Source organism: Propithecus coquereli, unplaced genomic scaffold (assembly GCF_000956105.1).
Source record: "Propithecus coquereli isolate 6110/MARCELLA unplaced genomic scaffold, Pcoq_1.0 Scaffold47, whole genome shotgun sequence".
NCBI classification, from domain to species: Eukaryota; Metazoa; Chordata; class Mammalia; order Primates; family Indriidae; genus Propithecus; species Propithecus coquereli.
This window is the reverse complement of record NW_012150507.1, coordinates 5805591-5822083: the sequence shown is the minus strand read 5'-3', so window position 1 is coordinate 5822083 and position 16493 is coordinate 5805591. Positions and strand designations below refer to the sequence as shown.

The 16493-nt window shown below is 33.8% G+C and overlaps 1 protein-coding gene across 1 annotated transcript in view; it reads right to left on the bottom strand.

Annotated features, from left to right (window-relative positions):
- Positions 1 to 16493, bottom strand: part of SKIV2L2 (superkiller viralicidic activity 2-like 2 (S. cerevisiae)) — a 97921-nt gene that overhangs the window by 72785 nt on the left and 8643 nt on the right. The window contains exons 4-10 of the mRNA XM_012655266.1: positions 14725 to 14787; positions 13713 to 13825; positions 5376 to 5550; positions 4133 to 4223; positions 3017 to 3141; positions 1605 to 1703; positions 1012 to 1114 (exon numbers count right to left, since the gene is read on the bottom strand). Coding sequence (XP_012510720.1) covers positions 1012 to 1114; positions 1605 to 1703; positions 3017 to 3141; positions 4133 to 4223; positions 5376 to 5550; positions 13713 to 13825; positions 14725 to 14787 — 769 coding nt within the window. The remainder of the gene's footprint in view (positions 1 to 1011; positions 1115 to 1604; positions 1704 to 3016; positions 3142 to 4132; positions 4224 to 5375; positions 5551 to 13712; positions 13826 to 14724; positions 14788 to 16493) is intronic.

Genomic DNA, 16493 nt, shown 5'->3' with positions numbered 1-16493 from the left:
AAAGGATTTAAATAGACAGCTGTCAAAAGATATACAAATGGCCAACGAGCACATGAAAAGATGTTCAACATCACTAGCAACCAGAGAAATGTAAATTAAAAACCACATTAAGATACCACTTCACACCCCTAGGATGACAACTATCAAATAGATATAATATTAAGTATTGGCAAGGACGTTGAGCAAGTGGAACCCTCATACACTCCTAATGGGAATGCAAAATGATGCACCCACTTTGAAAAATAATTTGGCAGTTCCTCAAAAGATTAAACAGACTTTCCACATGAGCCAGCAATTCCATTCTTAGCTATATACCCAGAAGAAAACGAAACACATATTCATACAAAAACTTGTAGGACATGCACGAATGTTTACAGCAGCATATCCTAACAGTCAAAAACTGGAAACAACCCAAATGTCCATCCACTGATGGAGAAATAAAATGTGGTATAGTCATACAATGAAACATTATTTGACCATAAAAAGGAATGAAATACTGACATAGTGAGTATCAAGTTCATGAATGAACCTTGAAAACATTATGTTCACTAAAAGAAGTCAGTCACAAAAGATGACAAATATTATGATTCCATACATATGAAAAGTCCAGAAAAGGCAAATCCATAAAGACACAAAGTTGACTAGTAATTGCCTAAGTCTAGGAGGTAGAGAGAGCTGAGGCTGGGGGGAAATGGGAAATGACTGTTAATGTATTCAGGGTTTCTTTTGGGGTTTATGAAAATATTATGGAATTGGATAGTAGTGATGGCTGCACAACTCTGTGAATATTCTATAAACACTCAACTATACACCTTAAATGGGTGATTTGTATAGGATGTAAACTATACTTAATTCATATTATATATAAAAAAAGAGATGAACCTTTATTCATCCAATTTTATCATATACCGTCTAGATCTTTATATAGCTTCCTGAGGACAAAATGAAATAAAAGACAAAAAATGTCAGAGTAATTTTAATATACAATTTACATGTAAAGTTCTAAATTACCTTTTGTTCCTCCTTTCCGTCCCTTCTGGTCTCCTTTTGCCAAATCACCTGCATCCCGAAGCACTTGCATTGCAGTATTAAAATTATCTTCTCTGAAGTCACCCTGTAATCACGGATTTTTTTCTATGTATCTTCACTAATATTTAATCATAATTCAAACTACTTGCACACCTCAAACACAAAGCTTCCTCAAATAATAAAATAATTTAATGTAATAATTATAACAAAGGTCACCAAAATAATTCAAAAATGTTCTGTGGTAAAAGGTAATAAAAGGAAGTAATAAAACTGATAAGGAAGCAATAAAACTGGAAACAGCAAAACATTAAGATACCTGAAACATGTTTGGAGCCCCTGTTATCCAGGCATTTTTAAATACTAAGCAAGGAGGAAAATCTAATTCATGTATAACATTTTTGAGAAAAAGTACAAAAAAAAAAATCATCAATTTTGAACTGTGAAACTATCTCAGACCAAAAAAAAAAACCAAAAAGGTCTCTGCCATTATTCTCTATTTCAAAATTAAGGAAAAGCACGGTATTAACAATAAAGTATGACATTATAGATATAAGAAATGATAATTACTCCCTTACATTTTCATCAACCACAAGGTGCAGGCCATCTCCTCCTGCTGGAAAAATGTAGTGTTGCAATGGAGTAGGCCGATAATCTGTGTAAATTACATGACAAGGCTGTAAAAAGAAAGAGTTTAACATGTAAAGTTTTATTTCTTCAAAATAAAATTGTGTATTTGACCTACCTAAAAGACCTTACAGAAATAAAATTGTGAATCCAACATGTCAAAAAGAAACCACTTTTTAAAAAATATTTTAAAAAAACCAGGCAGCAGAAAAATGTGGAAAAATTAGGTCTATCAAATTATACTACCATCTTCTCAATTTACCATTCCCTAATCAGTGCCAAATAAACAACCTGAGCTTTAACTACCCATTACCTAGCCCTGAGATTCTGTGATTACAGAAGGTATCTGTTTCTATGGAGTAGTATGGTGATACCAAGGTTCCCTGAGATAAAATGGAACTTTTCTGCCCCACAGGGGCTTTTCAAAACTTTAGCTCCTCTAGAAAATCCACTGGGTCTCTGTTCTACAGGAGCAACCTGGGGAATGCTACAAAAACACATCTACAGAGCTTATAAACAGGTAAGAATAAGTTCATGCGGATATTGGTATAAAGTAAAAGCAGAAAAATAAAAACAAGAATAAATTCAGCATATGTAAACAAACACTTGTTATGAAGTCCTACACAGACGCTAAAGTTGGACTAGAAAATGGAACTAAGTCTGAGTTTACATGAGAAAAATCAAATCGAAAGCTCAAGAAATGCCCCCAGCTTTTCCTGGTATCAAGGCATTAGAGGAAATTCTCCATTGTTTACTCATGGATTACTATCTGAGTAAATGCAGTTTCTAAACTTGGCAGATCATCAGGACCAACTTGAGAACTTTTAAAAATCAGAGCTTCCACAGATTTAGATATACTGGGTTTGAGATCAGGCTTCAGAAATCAACATTTCTAAAAAGCTAGTCAGTTAATTTTTTTTTTTTTTTTTTTTTTTGAGACAGAGTCTCACTTTGTTGCCCGGGCTAGAGTGCCATGGCCTCAGCTTAGCGCACAGCAACCTCAAACTCCTGGGCTCAAGCAATCCTTCTGCCTCAGCCTCCCGAGTAGCTGGGACTACAGGCATGTGCCACCATGCCCGGCTAATTTTTTCTTTTTTTGTAGAGACTTGTTCTTGCTCAGGCTTGTTTCGAACTCCTGAGCTCAAACAATCCGCCCGCCTCGGCCTCCCAGAGTGCTAGGATTACAGGCGTGAGCCACCTTGCCTGGCCAGTTAATTTTGAAAAGCTACTTGATTTGAGTAGTTTCACATTAAAATGTTTTCTTTATTCTGGACAGCATTATGAAAAAATTATAGGAGGGTATAGTAAGGCCAACCTCTAACATTTTAAACACTAAACACATCAAAAAAGGAGAAAAAAATACCTGCTTATGTAAATGACAAATCCATTCAGCAAACTGACGGGCATTTGGAATAGTAGCCGAAAGGAAGACATAGTGGACATTATCAGGAAGCAAAATGATGGTTTCTTCCCATACTACACCACGTTCTGGAAAAAATAAATGTACCTTGGAATACAACATCACTTTGCAACAGTATCTAAAATTATATTCTCTTAAGCTTTATAATTAGAAATGCAGACCACTTTATGCAGGAATATCTTTAGCCACAGAACCTTACTGAAAACTACTTTAGTTCTTACCATGAATCTATCCGGTAGGAAGTTAGTATACCAAACCACTATAAACACAATGTACTCTGAAACAGCCTGCAAAGAGCAGCTCCAGACTGAATCCTTCCAAACAACAAGAGCCCCAAAGAGAAGGCAGGGGAATAGTATTTTCACTTCACTTTAAGAAGCCATAGTTACTGGCTTGTAGACATGGGGCCTCACTCTGTCACCTGGGCTAGCAGGCAGTGGTGCAATCATAGCTCACTATAACCTCGAATTCCTAGGCTCAAGCAATCCTCCCACTTCAGCATGTGAGTAGCTAGGACTATAGGCATGTGCCACCAAAGCCTGGCTAATTTTTTTAATTTTTGTACAGACAGGGTCTCACCATGTTACCCAGCCTGGTCTTGAACTCTTGGCCTCAAGCGATCCTCCTGCCTCACCCTCCCAAAGTGCTGGGATTACAGGCATGAGCCACTGTGCCCAGCCATTTAGTTTTTTTTTTTTTAAACAGTAAACTAACTTATTAAAAATCAAGAAAGTTAACTTTGTAAGCTAGAAGTTTTAGAAATTCTTTAACTTAGTTACATTAGTAAGTTCTCTATTAAAAGCCAGTTTTTATTAAAAATTCCACTTGCTCAAATTGAATTTACAATTTTTCATCCAGCAAAAGTTAGTATTTAAGGAGTTAAATGAAATCCTAAAGCGAAAATTGTATCATGCTGTTCAGAATTTAAAGAAGCAATAGTTCATTAGAATTCTAACCACACAAAAACTGAAGGCAAAATTTAATAACTTCTCATTCAAAATTCCTAATGCCATTCCTAAAGGAAATATATGATACACATCTTAACACTGCAGAATATACCTGAATCTCTCATGTAATGGATTTCATCAAATATGACCCAAGCAACTTCTCGCATAACTTCAGAACCTCTGTACAACATACTTCTCAAAATCTAAAGAAAAAGTAAAAGATTTATTTAGCAGGATTTTGACATAACAACTAATAGTTAAACAAAAACTGTTTTTTCCAATAAGCAATTTTGGATACTTTTTATTAAATAGAAGTATTAAAATAACTTTAGGGAATTACGTATCTTAAGACTATTTCATAAATCAAATCATCTTTCTTTATTCACAAAACCAAAGTAAATGACTTCTAAACAGTTACTAATCAGATACAATATACATAGAGAATTATTATCACCCCTGTTCTCCGTATATCTAGAATATGAAGTGACTTCCTTATATGCACAGCCCATTTCCAAGATCCACACTTCCTAAAACATGAGAGCAACTTAAATTATCCTGTATCCAAAACACTGGATCCCATAGTGTTGCCCAATTTCTTCTGCCTTGACTAATTACAATATGGGCACTTTCTGGCAATATTTATTCTAATTTTTGGAGTTAAAATCTTCAACATAGAATTTTTGAGAACAGAAAACAAACTTACACGGGGCACCAAAATGAAAAGTGAGCAATGCCTTTGGCTGGCTCTGCAGACCAGAAGCTAAGTTACGCTCACTATTGTATTATAGCATACATATCCTTGTAAAACACAAAAATATAATTAAAGTATGTATTATACAAAAGTACTTAGTAAAGATAGCTAATCGTGTCTAAAACTTAAGATGCTATAAGTATATGAAAAAATTAATAGTGATTATGAGAAGAAGCTAAACATAATACTGCATTCTTTAAAGTTATTTACCTACTTGTATTAACACTCAGATGTATAAGAAATAAATCACATGAAACAAAGAGCCACTACTTATAAGAAATTATGTATTCAAATACTGATAACTATGTATATAAAACCAATAAAACATTTTCATGTCATTGACAGTAATAAGCCTTTAAAAATAACTGAAGAAAAAAGTATCTAAATTATATGACAAATACCAGAAATATTGGTAATTTAGAAATAAACATGTTACTAAAACATTTTAAGATAAATTGTATTCATTTCACATAAGTGTACTCAGAAAATAAAGTATTACATTTTATCTAAACAGAGCAAGCAATAAAACATTATGTGTTCTAAGTGAATAGACACATTAATTAAATTATAAAGGAAAAGTCAGGTGGGGCACTACATAAATTACCTCTGTGGTCATAACAAGACAAGATGCTGTGGGATTAATAGTAACATCTCCTGTCATCAAACCAACATCTTGAAATTCTTCATACATTTCACGGTATTTTTGGTTACTCAGAGCCTTAATTGGGCTGGTAAATATTACACGCTGTTTTTCCCTTAAGGCCAATGCAATGGCATATCTAAAAATGTGAAAACAAAAATAATTATAAAACCTTTTCTTTAAATTACATGATTTTTAAATTCTGTTAATATTATGTCCAAATTTTCCCTAATTATCTTAAATGGACTTTACAGAACATTACTATCTTATCTACTTACTAATAATTATTATGATAAATCTGAAATGTAGTGGTCTAAATAAACTAGAACATTTTAACTCTGATCACTTAGAGTTAATGTAATTTAACTACTAACATCAATGGATTACTAATGGTTACCCTATTTCCTACAAGTAAAACACCTATTTCTACAGATGGTCCTCTAAAAGTTTAGTGCCTCTGCCTGTCAGTTTACGTGTATACAGAAGACAATTAGGAAAATACTTATAGTCCCTGCAATATGAAATGTTTTCCCCCAAGTTTCATAGTTAAGCTAATCCATATGTATTCTTTTCCTACATATAATAGTTATGAAAATTATGGTACATTCTGATCATGGAAAAGTCATTCCATAGCTATTAACGGGACATAATATAGAAGTTTTATTTGTTTTTAAAGAAAATTGAGGTAAGTATTTAAATATAGACCATGAAATCAGGATTAAGCTTAAAACTGTGGTAGATCCCCCTTATTTAAGATATAGTTCCTGCCCACAACAATTTTATGATCTATTCAGGGAAATAAAAATAATATTCATCTCAACCATCCTCCAAAGTAGTGAAATAAGCAACTAGAAAATTAAAAGTTGTCCAAACATCATCAAATATGAATTATAAGAGATATCCATGAAAGAAAAAAGAATACAGAGGTGCTACAATATATCACCTAAAATGTCTACTGTTCAACAAAAATTGCAAGATGTAAAAAGAAACAGGAAAGTATGACCCATACTTAGGGGAAAAAAGCAATCAAATGAAATTGATTCTGAGTGGTCACAGACATGGAACTTAGCAGACAAAGTCTCTAAAACAGCTATTAGAATAAGATGTCCAAAAAAATGCAATGAAATGGGTTCTAAGAATTAAAAGGAAATAGAACAATGGCTTTGATAGGCATCTCAACAGAGAAATTGAAACTATTAACAATATAACCAAATGAAAACTCTACAGATTAAAATTACAACGAGCAAATGAAAAATTCACTACATGGGCTCACGAGCAAATCTGAGATGGCAGAAGAAAGTATCAGTGAACATAAAGATAAATCAAAAAGAGAAAGTATCAAATCTAAAGAGAGAAAGAAATAGAAGAAAAACAAGAGACACTCAGAGATCTGCAGGACAAGTTCAAGTGTCCCAATGGAAATTTCAAAATGCAAAAGAGGCAGGAAAAAATAATAAATAAAAAACTTTGTAAATTTGTTTTAAAACATTAAAACATTAATCTACAGATCCAAGAAGCTCAATGAACACAGGAGGAAAAACTGAAAAAGAAACACACCTAGAAATATCATAGTTAAACAGCTGAATGACAAAGAGAAAGGCAGACACCACTGCGCTCTACCTCAGGCAACAGAGCCAGATTTTGTATCAAAAAAACGAACAAACAAAAAACAACATTTGTATACTAATAAAGAATCCTTACAATGCAATAAGACCAACAACCCAATTTAAAACATCAGCAAAAGACTGAAATAATTCACCAAAGAAACACAAATGGATAAACACATGTAATGATGCTTAACATAAATCAGAGAAACGAAAATTAAAACCACTACGTGGTATCACTACACACCCACTAAAATGGGTAGAATCAAAAAAGACAATACCAAGAGTTGACGAGGATGCAGAGAAACTGGCACCCTGATACATTACTGGTAGGAATATAAAATGGTACAGTCACTTTGAAAAAGAGTTTATCAGTTGCCTAAAGAGCTAAATGCATATTTGCCACAAGATCAAGCATTTGCATTCCTAGGTATCTATCCAAGAGAAATAAAAACAGATGTCCCTTGAAGATTTGCACACGAATGTTCTTATCAGTATTGTAATAGTCAATCACATGATCAGTGTTCGCCTAGAGCTGGAGGTAGGAGTGGGTTTGAATGCAAACACACACAAGAGAATTGGATGGATGGAAGTCTTCTAAAACTGGTGAGGAATGCATACTTGTACTAATTTACTAACTCAATTGTATATTTACAATTGGTGAATTCAATGGTAAGTAAATTATATAATAAAGCTATTCACATTAGGGCCAAGAAAACTACTCAGTTTCATAAACAACATGGTACCAACGTGTTAGTTCTAGTACCAAGTTTATAAATAAAATGTTACATCCTGCTATAGTTATCAGCTAAAGTAGTTTACCTGAAGTCCTTTCATTCCTAGGAAAAATCTTTTATGTGAGATCCATGACCCACTCCCTGAAATTATAACTACTGGTGTGAATACACAAATCTGTACCTTATCAGTTTTATTTTGGTTGAAGTAAAATTCATATGACATAAAATTAACCATTTTAAAATGTATAATTCAGTATAATTTAGTATATTCATAATTTTGTGCAACTACTACCTCTATCTAATTCTAAAATTTTTATCACCCCCCCCCAAGAAACTCTATACCCATTAAGCAGTTATTCTCTATTCTGCCCTCTGACCAATCCCTGTCATCCACCAATCTGCTTTCTGCCTCTATGGATTTACCTATTCTGGATATTTCATATAAATGGAATCATACAATAAGTAACCTTTGTGTCTAGTTTCTTTTACTAAGCGTAATGTTTCTAAGGTTCATCCACATTGTAGCATGTATTATACTTCATTCCTTTTTATGGCCGAGTAACATTCCACTGTAGGGATACACCACATCTTATTTATCCATTCACCCACTGATGGACATTTGGATTGTTTCTATCTTTTGGCTCTTATGAATAGTATTGCTATGAATGTTCATGTACAAGTTATTTGTCCGAATACCTGTTTTTAATTCTTTCATGTACATATCTAGGAGTAGAATTGCTGGGTCATATGATAATTCTACGTTTACCTTTTTGAAGAAGTGTCAGACTGTCTGCCACAGCAACCCTCATCAGATTTTCAAAAGTGTCTATGACCCTGGTGAATTTCTTAAAATTCTCTTTACGGTTTCCTAGCCCAGGGTTTGAGAGCAGGTTTCAGCATACATGTGAAAACTTCCTCCACTGAAAATCTCTCTCCTCTTGTAGAAAAAAATGAAACCAAGGTTATCCTAATGACCAGAATTCAAATGACTATGTATTTTGGCTTTAAATGCATAATGCACCAAATATACTATTAAATTTGTTTTTCTGAGTGAGATTAAAAAATTGAACTAAGAGTAGTCAAAACTCTTCGTCTATACCTGTTTCTCAGGAAGAAACTAGCTTTTGACTTCAGCACCTTCTAAAAAGGAGTGGACCACTGAGAAAATGGTCTTACTCCACTGAACAGAACTCATTCGGTAAAGGACCATATCGTGTTTGAGGATAAGAAATAAAGACTATTCTGTAACTGTAAGTGGCTGACATCACTGAGATGACACTAAAAGATCCAAACTTCATTCCTCTAACTCTGCAAAGAGAAAAATTGGGACTTGCACAGCTAAGCCAAGGTCTACAAGTAATTAATACACTGATCAGATAAGCCCTGACCAGGAGTGCAAAAATATTCAGCACCCAACAAGGTAAAACTGACAATGTTTTGGTATGCAATAAAAAAGTACCAAGTCATATTTTCTTGCAAAGAAGCAAGAAAATATAATCTATAATGAGAAGGGAAAATATCAATAAAAACAGATCCAAAAATGAGACAGACGACAGAATTAGGAACTAATAATACAGTGACCAGATAAGGAAAAAAATATTCCAGGACTCGTGAAATAATTCTACCACTACTACAGTTTAAATGTCTCCTACAAAACACATGTTGAAATTTAATTGCCAAGGGTATTTGCAGGTGAGGTCTTTAAGAGGCGATCAGGTACCAGGGCTCCATCTTCACGGGTGGATTAATTATGTTATCTTGGGAGTGGATTAGTTGTTGAAGGAGTGGGTGCCTAATAAAAGGATGAATTTGGCCTAATTTCCTCTCCCTGCCTTGCCATGTGATGCCTTCTGCTATGGGATGACTCTTGCAAGATGCCAGTGCCACGCTCTTGGACTTCCCAGTCTCCAGAACCATGAGCCAAATAAATTTCTGTTCTTTAACAACTACTCAGACAATGGTATTCTAACAACAGAAAACAGACTAAGAGAACCACCATGTCAAGGTAAAGAGACTGATAGACAGGGTGATTGGTGCCATTTTTATCTGTTTCTATTCTCTACGGTCTTCTGTACTCTTTAAGTATTCTCTGTTATGAGCACCTAATTCAGCTGCCCAATAGCAAAGTCATAGAAGTAAAATATGTTATAAATTATTAAATGCTAATCCAGAAAAGTCAATCTACAACAGACTGCACAGTATCATTCACATTAAAGAGTACAATCCACTTTTAGAGCGGTCCAGTTCCTCTCAAACTTTACTGCACATATTCATCACCTGGTGATCTTATTAAAATGCAGATTCTGAGTCAGTAGTTTCAGACTGGGGCCTAACAAATTCCCAGGTTATGCCAAGAATCATACTGTGAGTAGCGAGACTCCAGAATCACAGTTATTAAATATATTTTATAAAAAAAGACACCTAATAAAATGTGCACTACGGTAGTAACATATACAGCAAAAATAATACAGATGGCACCATCAATGGTCAGAAAAAAATGTGTATACATATATTAAAAAAATATAGAAAAGATCCACTTATACCAAGATGGAGTAACAGGGACTGGCTTCACCTACCTACCTGAAGCAACTATAAAACAGGACAAAATATATGAAACAATGGTTTAGACACTGGATATAAAGACAGTAATCCTTGAAAAAGAGAAAACAAAGTAGGTAATCCCAGATTACTGCCTATATTTTCTAAGGCACAGTTCCAAGAGGGGCAATCCAGGTAGATGCTGGCGGTTTCCTAAATTGACCAAACCAAGATTGGCGTCTAAGGGAGGCCAAGGCAGCTAGGGTAAGCAGGGCAGTATACCAGAGTGGAGAGAACCACATATGGAGGATGCTGAAAATCTGCCAAGCATTTGCAGGTCTTCAGGTAGTAATGATCAGTGAATAAGTCTTAAGAATTACCTGAGGACAGGGAAAAACCAACCAAAAGGAAAAGAGATAAAAATTACCAAATCTCCCATATGACTGGGAATAATTTGGGTTCCCACCAGCTATAATGAAAAGCCTCACAATTCTCAAGACACTGGGTAGAATACTGAACAGAGTATTGACTAAGTAGAGGGGAAAATTAACCCCAAACTAAATTCTGCTCTGGTCCTGCCTAAAAAATCATAAAAGCAAGCCTCAGAAGGATTCTATTTTTTCCAAGTAACTTAACTATACCCCACAACAAATTGCATGCATATGTATAGGAATGTAAAAATATTCAGCACCATTCAAGGCAAAATTCACGATGTTTTGGTATATAGTAAAAAAGTGTCAGGTGTAGTTCAACTAAGGATCTAGAGGGAAAAAAAGTATCAAGTATGCAAAGAAGTAGGAAAATACAACCTATAATGAAAAGGAAAAAAAATCAATAAAAACAGATCCAGAAATAAGACAGATGACAGAATTAGTAAGCAAGAATTTTTTTTTTTTTTTTTTTTTTTAGGCAGGGTCTTGCTCTGTCACCCAGGCTGAAACGCAGTGGCCTGATCATAGCTCACTGTATACTCAAACTCTTGGGCTCAAGTGATCATTCCACCTCAGCCTCCTGACTCACTAGGCACACCACCACACTTGGATAATTTTCTTTTTAAGAGATGGGGTCTCCCTATGTTCCCCAGGCTGGTCTCCAACTTCCGGCCTTAAGCGATCCTGCCACCTCAGCCTCCCAAAGTTCTGAGATCACAGGTGTGAGCCACTGTGCCTGGTGTTAAGCAAGGATATTAAAAGTTACTATAACTGTATTCTGTATGTTCAAGAAGGTTGAGGGAAGATTTAATAGCATGTTAAGTAGAAAGATGAAAAACATTAAAAGACCTAATCATTCTTTTATAATTGAAAAACCCAAGAGTCTAAGATTCTAAACACACTGGATAGTATTAAAAGCAAATTGGACATTGCAAAAAAAAAAAGATGAAAAAACTTGAAGTCATAGCAATAGAACCTATGCAAAATTAAGAGACTAAACACCAAAAGATAAAAGAATAATACAAAGAATATCAGTGGGCTATGGGACAACTTAAAAGTGGCCTGCTATAATTATAACTGGAGTCCCTGAAAGATAAAAGGAGGGGAAATATTTGAAGTAAAGAATGGCTGAAATTTCCCCAAATTTGATGAAAACTGTATTGATAATAAATTCACAGGTCTAAGAAACCTAACAAACTCAAGCATAAGAAACATGAAAGAAACGATGTTAAAGTCACATCGTTATTAAACTGCTTAAAGTCAGTGATAAAATTTAGGGCATCAAAACATCCAATCAAAGCAGTATGCAAAGAGCAGGAAAATACCGACCCATAATGAAAAGTCAATCCACCAAAACCGACCAGGAAATAACACAGACGAAAGAAGTAGTCAAAAGGACATTAAACAGCTTTTATAACTATATCCCATATGTTTAAGAAGCTAAAGGAAAAGCTAAGGAGATATGGACGATATTAAAAATAAATAAATTTAACTTAAGGCAAAGAAAATATAATATCTGAGACTAAAAATGCACTCAATGAGATTAACAGCAGATTAGACAATTCAGACGCAAAAATAAATTTTAAAACATAGCATTAGAAATGACCCAAAAATGAAACTCAAAAGAAAAAAAATGAACATAGCACCAGTGAGTTGTGAGACAACTTTAAGTAGCCTAATATAAACAAACTGCTTAAAACCAATGATACAGATAAAATCTTAAAAGCAGCCAGATGGAAAAAGACACGTTATGAACAGAGGAACGAAGGTAAGGATCACAGTGGATGTCTTGTTATGAACTACACAAGTCAAAAGCAATCTTAAAAGAAAAAAATTAGAATTTTATCTCAAGGGAAAATATCTTTCAAAAATGAAAAATTAAGACTTTTTTAGACATAATAAAAGTTAAAAATATCTTATCAGGAGATTTGCCCTACAATAAATGCTAAAGGAATTTCTTCAGACAGAAGGAAAATGATGCCGTACAGAAAAATGGATCAAACATTACATATCAAGACCTATTAAATTATTTTTAAAACATATCAAAAACATTTTACAGACACATCCAATTGAACATAACAAAATTGTGGGAAGCAGCTACTGCAATATTACAGGGAAATTTCCATGACTAAAGGCGTATGCTAGAAAAAGAAAGGTCTTAAATCAATTACCTCCTTTGCTTCTTAAGAAACTAGAAAGAAAAGCAAATGAAGTCCAAAGTAGACGAAAATAAAGATCAGAGTGAAAAACTAATGAAACAGAAAACAGAACAGAGAAAAATCAATGAAACCAAAACCTGTTTTTTTGTGAAGATCAATATAACTGATAGACCTCTAGCCAGATTAGAAAAAAAAATACAGAAACAAGTATTACCGATACCCAAACCAGAAAGACATATAATAAAACTAAAAACTAATACCCCCTATGAACACATATGCAAAAATTCTTAACAAACCAAAGTGAATCCAACAATATGTAATAGGGTTATATGTCATGACCAAGTGAAGTTTATCTCGGGTTTACCATTTAAAAAACCAAAGTAATTCATCACACTAGCAGAACAAAAAAATAATTTCAATAGATGCAAAAAAAAAAAAATTTGACAAAATCCAGTATCTAAATATTTTATGTGCATGTACATATACAAATACACGGATAAAATCTCTGCAAACTAGGAACAGAGGAGAACTTCCTCAAACTGATAAAAGGCATCCATGAAAAACCCATAGGTAATATCATGCTTAATGATAAAAGACTGAGTATTTTTCCCCTACTATCAGGAACAAGGCAAGAATGCCCCCTTTCATCACTTCTACTGAACATTGTATTGGAGGTCCTAGCCAGTACAATAAGAAAAAAAAAATTAAAGTTATTCAAAATAGAAAGAGACTAGTAAAACTCTTTACTTGCAGAAATCAAACAGAAAAAAACTTTTAAAGAGATGAGAAACAAAGTGATTTTAAGATTTCATTTAAAAAGAGATCTACTTACTCAGCACATACAGTTTTTCCTGCTGATGTATGCGCAGATACTAAAACAGACTGATTATTATCAACACATTGAATGGCTTCTCTTTGAAAAGCATCAAGAATGAATGGGTATTCCTACAAAAACAAAATATTAGTATCTGCATGAAAATACCTAGCCATATCAGAGCACACTTAAAATCAAAACAGAGGTTACTCCTAAAAGCGTTCTGGGAGCATTCTTTTATGATTCTACTTAGAAAATATATTACCCACTAATGAAAATTAGGAAGAATAAAAAACATCTTTATCCAGACAGCACAAATGTTAATTCTGCTATCTTTCAATTATTACATTATGTTTGTATATATTACATTATTAATAATACAATAATCATTACCATTTATCAAAAACATGCTCTGTGGTAGGTACTGTGCAACATATTTTCCATATATTATTATTAATTTTCACCTCTTATAGATATTATTTCTTTTCATAGATGAGAACTCTGAAGAGCTGAAAAGTCAAGTCCCTCACTAAATTCACGCAGCAGATGCAGAATAATACATATATTAGACTTGAAGAGTTTATGCTTACTACACCATATTGCCTTTTTTATTTACAGAAGATTACTTGGAAAATTAAACCTTAAAAATCTGTTAACCTTTTAAGGTCTACCAGGACTTTGAAATCCATCTAGTAAAAGCACAGAGTTTTGGTTTCACTAGAAGCTTGTTAAACTGCTAAAACTATAGGCAAAACTTGTATACATGCATTTATCTAACTTTCATTAGACTTTTTTTTTTAAAGGCTGAGAATCACTATTTTAATATTTTAAAATCTTATCACATGACGGTTGGTTTCTAGCATGGTTTCTTATTTGGTTCTCACTATATCACTTTTCTCCAGTTGACTTCTTGATACACACACACATACATACACACACAGGGAAGTATAAGAATCTCATTTGAAATAGTTTATTTTTAAGAAAAAGAGACTCACAAAACTGTACAAACTATATCATCCGAAGTACAGACCTTTGCAGCTTTTCCAGCTCGAGGTTTAAGTGGTAAATAATCTTCATCTGCAGGAAGCGCAACCTGATGTCAAAGTTAAAAACAAAAAATCATCAACTTACTGTTTGAGAATTGATACACTCAGCACTTAACCGATGATGGTTTGAAAAGTAAAAGTGATGAACTAGAATGTTTCTGAAAGCCTTAGACACTGTAAATTAAACTGCCTTTAAGAACAAAGCAAAAAACTAAAGTTTCAACATTCAAAAAATACCTCTCCTAGCATCTGTCTAATCATAATTGAAAGCTTATGTTTATCTCACTGAAGAAACTGTGTATTAAGGTCTAGGATCTATCTTGGATATCTTTATATTTTCCATACCTAATGTACTGCCTGGAATTAATCAGTGCTCAAACAACCTGAACAGACATAAAACAGGACGTCACCACATGAAAGAAACCTATATAAAATAAAATGACAGTCACTATATTGCAGAACAGGAAACTAATTTTCCTCCAGTGAAGATGAAGACCTGGAGTTCACAATATACTTAAATTTCTACAACTTAAGTTAATACTGGCAATGTTTACATATTCCTAACTGTACAGGAGGAATCTAACCAATTAATGTATAAATAGTCCACAGGATCAAGTAAAGTACACACAGAAATTAGGAATCATTTCAAAGAGCAAAACTTCAATAAACAAATATTAGATGAGATTAGCTGCCTTAGAAATATTGAGAGATTCTCAGTAAACCTGCAACTCAATTATAATCAAGGTGATATGGGAAGTTTCAGAAAGGAATGACTGAATCTGACTATAATTAAGAAAAGTGAAATCTAATAAATTATGAAACCTTATAAATAATACCCAATATGAAGAATGTGTCAAAAGAAATGTGATGCCCTAAATGAAACCTATAAAAAAGGGTACTAAAAGTTAGATTTGATAGTTTATCCAGCACAGTTTAGGAAAGAGTTAATTTACAAGTTGTTTTTATTATCCCTATCCCCCAAATGAACACTTTTGGGGCATAGGGATAGTTTTCATCAGCTTTTCCTTTAAGACAATATATTTCCCTTTATTATAATTCTTATTCCCAGGTGTCAAATAGGTTAATAGTGAGACGATGACTTATCCATTAAATTAAGTTTGAAATGAGATTCTTCAATATACCTCCATCTTTTACAAGTATGATGAAAGTGAGTCTATCCTAAAGTGTCCAATTCTTGACACCATTAACAAAATCAAATTCCTAGATCTGAAAATATAACAGCTCTAAATCATGGTGTGATCTCCACTAAGGTACGACCAACCTGTGGTGCATAACTGGTTGGTTAGTTGACCTCCCTTACCATCTCTACTGATATTTTCCGTGACATGAACAAGAATATCAGCATAGATTTTTAACATCTCTCGGATATAACAGCAAAAACAAAATTATGTTTTTGTATCCATAAGAATCAAAGAGTTATGTTTTACTCTAAGAACAGTGTGGGTAACACTAACATATGACATGTAGAAGAGTAGAAGTCTAAGAGACTAAGGAGTCAGAAAAATAGAAAACCAGCAGGATGATCAAGAGTCAAATACTGGCCGGGCGTGATGGCTCACGCCTATAATTTTAGCACTCTGGGAGGCCAAGGCGGGCGGATTGTTTGAGCTCAGGAGTTCGAAACCAGCCTGGGCAAGAGGGAGACCCCGTCTCTACTAAAAATAGAAAGAAATTAATCGGACAACTAAAATATATAGAAAAAATTAGCCGGGCATGGTGGCGCATGCCTGTA